Source organism: Aspergillus aculeatinus (assembly GCF_003184765.1).
Source record: "Aspergillus aculeatinus CBS 121060 unplaced genomic scaffold BO66scaffold_40, whole genome shotgun sequence".
In the NCBI taxonomy this organism is placed as follows: Eukaryota; Fungi; Ascomycota; class Eurotiomycetes; order Eurotiales; family Aspergillaceae; genus Aspergillus; species Aspergillus aculeatinus.
This window is the reverse complement of record NW_020291509.1, coordinates 322,875-329,159: the sequence shown is the minus strand read 5'-3', so window position 1 is coordinate 329,159 and position 6,285 is coordinate 322,875. Positions and strand designations below refer to the sequence as shown.

General features: G+C 53.9%; 1 protein-coding gene across 1 annotated transcript; it reads left to right on the top strand.

Moving 5' to 3' along the window:
• Positions 1 to 438: 438 nt before the first annotated feature.
• Positions 439 to 5,212, top strand: BO66DRAFT_403673 (sister chromatid cohesion factor PDS5; the record flags this gene model as incomplete). Its single annotated transcript, XM_025648878.1, has 3 exons — positions 439 to 795; positions 927 to 2,606; positions 2,663 to 5,212. The coding sequence occupies 3 exons, from the start codon at positions 439 to 441 to the stop codon at positions 5,210 to 5,212; spliced, it is 4,587 nt and encodes a 1,528-aa protein (XP_025501557.1).
• Between the last annotated feature and the right edge of the window lie 1,073 nt (positions 5,213 to 6,285).

Sequence of the window (6,285 nt, the reverse complement as noted above, 5' to 3'; positions counted from 1 at the left end):
CGCGACGACGCGTCCCGCCCGACGGAAGGCGGTCAAAGGCGGTCGGCGATCCTTTTGGGTGTTGCAGCTGTTGCTGTTGCTGTTGCTGTTGTTGCTGTTGTTGCTGCTGCTGCCGCCGCTACTGCTGCTGCTACTGCGGTACTGTACCTGTACTGCTCCTCCGACCGCAAAGCTAACCAAACCACCTTCCACTCTTCACCCGAATTGATTCCTGTCCCTCCAACTTCCTCCCTCCCCCCCCCTCCCCTCCCCTCCTCCTCCCATCGAACCTCCTTTATCTCCCTCTCTATTTTATTGTTTACTTCTTCTTCCACATAACGGAGGTTGAATTCCTCCCCCGTTCGATAACCACATCCTGTTTCCCGCCTCCACCCGCGCCGCGCATGGTGTGTTGAAGTTCACCCTCAATCGGCTCCCGTCCCCCGCGCTTCGTCCACGATGCCCGCGCGCACTCGTCAAGGTCCCTCCGTCGCGACGGAGGTCGTGGACCATGAAGATATCTCCGGCGGTCTGCGTCGTCTCAAGTTCAATGACCCGTTGTCCTGGCGCGTAGGACGAGCCGCCATCCCCGTGGCCGATCTACTTTCACGACTGCAGACCCTCGCGCAGGAGCTTCGCAAACTTGAGCAGGAGGAAATCGACACCGACTCGCTGAAGAAGGTATCGCAGGAGCTAGCCACCGCTCATCTTCTGGGGCATAAGGACAAAGGTGTTAGGGCTTGGACGGCCTGCTGCATCGTTGACGTCTTGCGCCTTTGTGCTCCTGACGCGCCTTTCACGGCAAACCAACTGAAGGTGCGCCAACATGATCACTACCCGTGTCTGACTTGGTCGTCGATGCAATAGATGTGCTTCGAGAGGCTGTCTGATATCGAGTGCGGTTCGTCTCGATGCGGGCAATGCTGACTTACCGCGGGATAATCTAGGATATCTTTACCTCTATAGTCACCTCCATCATTCCTGCATTAGGGGACCCGTCAAACCCTTACAACGCCCAGCACATTTATGTCCTCAACTCTCTCGCAGAAGTCAAGAGCATCGTGCTCATGACCGACCTAGATCACCCGGACACGCTGATTATCCCGCTATTTACAAGCTGCTTCGACATCGTCTCTGGGTCCTCGAAGAACTCCACCGGGGAGGAAGTCGCTAAGAATGTTGAGTTTGATATGACACGCCTTCTCGTGACGGTGATTGACGAATCGCCTGTCTTGGCTCCCGATGTCGTGGATGTCATCGTGGCCCAGTTTTTGCGCATCGATCCCCGCGCCTTGGAGCTACCCAACAAGAGAGGAAGAAAAGGCGAAACTCCTGTTGACGCCAAACAGGGCACTCTCCTCCTCAAGGACTATCCTCCCGCTTATAACATGGCGAAGGCAATTTGTCAAGCATGCCCGGAAAGAATGACTAGTCATATCAGCCAGTATTTCAACAATGTTATCATCGACGCTTCGGCTCCCGCGCCTGGCGCAAACGGATCTTCGAAGAGCGCCCATCGAAGGCCAAACTTGGACGACTCGGACGAGGAAGGAGAAGATATCAAGGAGCTGAGCAAAGCACATCGTCTGATCCGTGAATTGTGGAAAGCTTGCCCGGAGGTCTTGCAGAATGTGATTCCCCAACTGGAGGCCGAATTATCGGCGGAGTCTCTAGCCTTGCGTCTGCTGGCCACACAGACAATCGGCGATTTGACGGCTGGAATCGGGGTTGCTGGACCACCCCCGCCGCCGCCAATGGATCCTGCGGCCTACCCACCTGTAACCCTGGCTGAGTATGCTCAGACCGTGCCTCAGCCCAGCGTTCTTCTGACGCCGTTCTCTCCGAAGCCATTCTCGCAAACGCACAGCTCCACCTATGAAAGCTTTATCAGCCGCCGGCTGGATAAGTCGGCTTCGGTCCGCGCTGCTTGGGTGACTGTAGTGGGACGAATTCTGCTCACGTCCGCCGGTGGCTCGGGGCTGAGTGAGAACGAGGAGCAGAGTCTCATCAAGCATGTTGCGTCCATGCTTCGCGATGCTGACGACAAAGTGCGTGTAGCTGCCGTGGACGCGATTGCCAGCTTTGATTTGCCATATGTGGTGAACAAGCTTGGTGTCAGCGGGGGCTTTTCGACTCCAGATTCGCTTCTTTTCGTTCTTGCCGAGCGAGTTAAAGATCGCAAACCGCAGGTGCGCGAGCATGCAATGAAGACCCTCGCCCGGATCTGGGCGGTCGCTGCGGGCGAAATTGAGCGGGACGACGAGGTTGTCGCCCCTCTGCTCAAGGATGGACCATCAAAGATCTTCGATGCTTTCTATACCAATGACCAGGATATTCATGTCATGATTGACCGTGTTCTATTTGAGATCCTGCTGCCGCTCAACTACCCCCCCGTCAAGGCGAAGTTGACCCGCAGCAGCTCCACGCAGTCACAGAAGCAGAAGGGATCGCAGGCACAGGAGGGTGATGCTGAGGTTGATGTGGATAAGGTCCGCACCCGTCGTATCCTGACCCTTTTGAGGGGTATGGATGACAAGGCAAAGAAGGTCTTCTTCGCCATGCAGGCCCGTCAAATCTCGATGAGAACTGCGATGACCATCTATTTGCAGGCCTGCGAAGACTACAACGTGAGTGAAGCCTGCTATCCCAGGTTCTGTGATCGTCCGCTAACATCTCTATACAGGGCGGAGTGATGGAAAAAGATCAAGACCGTATTCAAGCTCAATTGAGCAAAGTTATCGATACATTATCCAAAACGTTCCCCGATCCCTCCAGAACGTCTGCAGATCTGTGGAAGTTTGCCAAAGTGCATGACCGACGTGGCTACCAACTTATTCGCTTCGCTATGGCTGCCGTCAGCGATTATCGAACGGTTATCAAGGCTATTAAAGAACTTGCAAGGAGGGTACAGAGTGGCAACAATACCCCACTGCTTGAAACTCTTACACCTTTGCTGTATCGAAGCAGTTCCCTCGTGTTCAACCGGAGTCACATCCCTGCTGTCATGAGTCTTTCGAGGACCGACGAGAACGGACTGGCAAACCCTGCTCACGAGATGTTACGAGAAATCTCCTCTCGCAATCCCGAGGTTCTGGAGGCACAAATTCAAGAGATGTGCAAGGACCTTGAATCACAAGCGCCGAGCGCCACCACGAAGGATAGCGCGGGGACGGAGGAGATTCTCAAAGCGTGCTCCGGGTTTGCAAAGAAATTGCCTTCCAAGCTTCCTAAGGAGCGTAAGTTCTTCCAGGCCTTGGTCAACTATGCGCTCCACAGCCCATCACCGAGGGCTGCTAAACATGCTGTTTCAATTCTGATGGCTGTCGCCGACAAGAAGGAGATGTACGCTAAGGACCTGATTCACAAGTGTGTCTCCGGTTGGAGCTACGGGTCCGCTCGATTCCTGACCAAGCTCGCCACCTTATCCCAGCTCAACTTGTTGGCATCAAAGGAGGCGGATGATGAGCGCGACGCAATCATCTCCATTTCAGTCAACCAGATTTTGCTTTCCAATCGGTCACCGGAACCGAATGCCGGATATTCGTGGTCGGATTCCGTGGACGACGAGACTGCGGCCAAAGAATGGGCTCTCAAGATCATTGTCAATCGTCTCCGAGCTAAGGATGCTTCCGATGATGCTGATGACTTCCGTGCTCATGCGGAACCCGTTTATGACACCTTGAACAAGCTTGTGATGAATGATGGAGAGCTCTCGAAGAAGAAAGACACACCCGCAACTCAAAAGCCTAGACTGCGTCTTCTCGCAGCAAGGTCACTGTTGAAGTTGTGTGCGACCCACGGGCTATGCGACCAATTGCTTACGCCGAAGGACTTCAACTCGATTGCCCTTGTCGCACAAGACCCTGTCCTCGAAGTTCGGAGTGGCTTCATCAGTCAGCTCAAGAAGAAGCTCGTGCAACAAACGCACTTGACCTATCGTTGGTACACGGTTCCCTTCTTGCTTGCCTTTGAGCCACATGCTAGCCTCAAGGAGAGCACCCTTACCTGGCTACGCTCTCGAGCGGCATACTTCTCCCAGCAAATGAACGGCAAGCGAAGCGACCAGCAAACAGTCATGGAGTCTATGTTCTCGCGTCTTCTCTCCCTTCTTGCTTACCATCCCGATTACCCGCCTGCGGATATGGACGACTCCACCCGAATTGAGGAATTGACCGACTTCGCACGCTACATCCTGTTCTACCTCCAGGCTGTGGCGAACGAGCACAATCTGTCGCTAATTTTCCACATCGCGCAGCGTGTCAAGCAAACACGCGACGGCATCACCAAGTCTGATGAGATGAGTACGCGTCTTCACACACTTTCGGACCTCGCTCAGGCGACCATCCGTCGGTTTGCCGACATCTACGCTCAACAGCGCCGATTCGGTGGTGCAAACGGCGGCGCCAGTATTCTGCAGACCTACCCGGGCAAGATGGGCGTGCCGAGCTCCATCTTCGCTCCGATGGGCAGCCATCGCGAAGCGCAGGAGGTGGCAGACAAGAACTTCTTCCCGGAAGATGGCGAAGAGCTGCTGGACCGCGTCGTACGGTCCGTCATGAAGACGAAGAGTGGGTCTCAGGGCGCTGCGAAGAAGAGAAAGACCGACTCGAACGAGACCGGTGGCGATACCGGCTCCGCCAAGAAGGCGAAGAAAGAGAGCAAAGAGAAGCCGGCTCGGCCTGCTCGGAAGTCGTCGGGCTCAGCTGGGACGTCCAAGGCGCCGAAGCGGAAGAAGAAGGACGAGGATGGATGGACTTCGGATGGAGGTGCGGGTGGCGGAGCAAGTTCCGCTGCTGCCGCTGCTGCTTCTCGTAGACGTAGCAGCAGAGGAGCCTCCAGGAGGATCAGCTACGCTGATCGAGACAGCGACGAGGACGACCTGGAGATGGACGACTGGGATCAACAAGAAGAACAAGAAGAGGAAGAAGAAGAGCTGGAGGAGGAGGATGAGCAGGAAGTGGAGTCTGAGAACGACGAGCCATCAGATGTGGCAGATGTCGACGACGACGACAACAACGACGTCGCCAAGGAAACCCTGAACCCCAAAGAATCGGAAAAGGCAGCCAACCCAAGACTAGACAAGGACCTTGACGAGATCTCCGACTCGGATCTCAGCTCTCCATTGTCATCGCCGCCCCCGATCTCGCCTCCGAAGAAAGCCATCGGCGGCCGAGCCGCGACACGTGGCAAAGGCAGCACCAGTCTCGCAACACGGCGGTCGTCTCGGAGATGACGATGGTCTTATGATAGCGATGATGATGAGGACACACCCAAGTCTTAGTAGCTACAAGCTCAACAACCAAGCTATTTGCCTACCAGGGCAGGGGTTCTAAAAGGAGGGGCAGAGCAGGATGGCGATTGAGACCATATCCACCACGGACGATGCCGTCGAAGCCAAAATCCCCCGAATCTATGTTTTATCTATCTGTCTCTTATTTGATCTATTTATCCATCCATCTCGGTGTGTCTCTGGTGGGCGTGAGTGAGTGAGTGGTTGACTGCTCCACGAATCTCTATGTATAGTGAGAAGCGTTGTTTATCTTTCCATATCATACCAATTTCCTTCATCTTATCTTGCCGACCTGAGTTATTTCGAATGTTCGTCTCGTGTCGCTAGCAAATATTGTATTCTTTGTATCAGGATATGCAGGGGTTAGGTGTCATTCTTCGTCTCTATCCATCTACGTATCTATTCATCTATTCTTATTGCAGGTATTATGCTATCAATTTCCAAGAGGGCTTCGCGTAAGCTGATTCATGGGTGCATGTATCCTACAGTACTCCTGCTGTTCCTGGGTGTAGCAGACGTCCATGCTCGTCAGTAACTAGTCCTATACTCTATTTCTCCTCAATCGCAATCTAGGTTCTATTTGTGTGTAGATCTGAATCATTTCAACAGTCTACTTCAGCAGGTAGGCAGTGGACTAAGCTTGACTAGCTGTGGGCTATGGGCTGTGGGCTGTGCATTATGCGTTGCAAGTCGCCAGATAAGGCCAGTAGCTCATCCTCCATCCTCCATCCTCTCACTTACTCGCCCACCATCCTCATTCAACAAACCCAAACATCCAGAACAGCCCTCCCCTCCCCTCCCCTTCCCTTCCCACAGACCCATCACCCCCGCGAATAGACCTAATGTTACAGTTGCAGAAAACTCTTCAATTTCAGCCAGCTAATCTATAAGCCGAGAAACACGGTGGGCGTATACATCACATGCGTATGTACATGTACATGTAGTACAGTATCACGCACCCTTCGGGTAACTTAACAGCAACAGCAACAGCAACAGCAACAGCAACAGCAACAGCA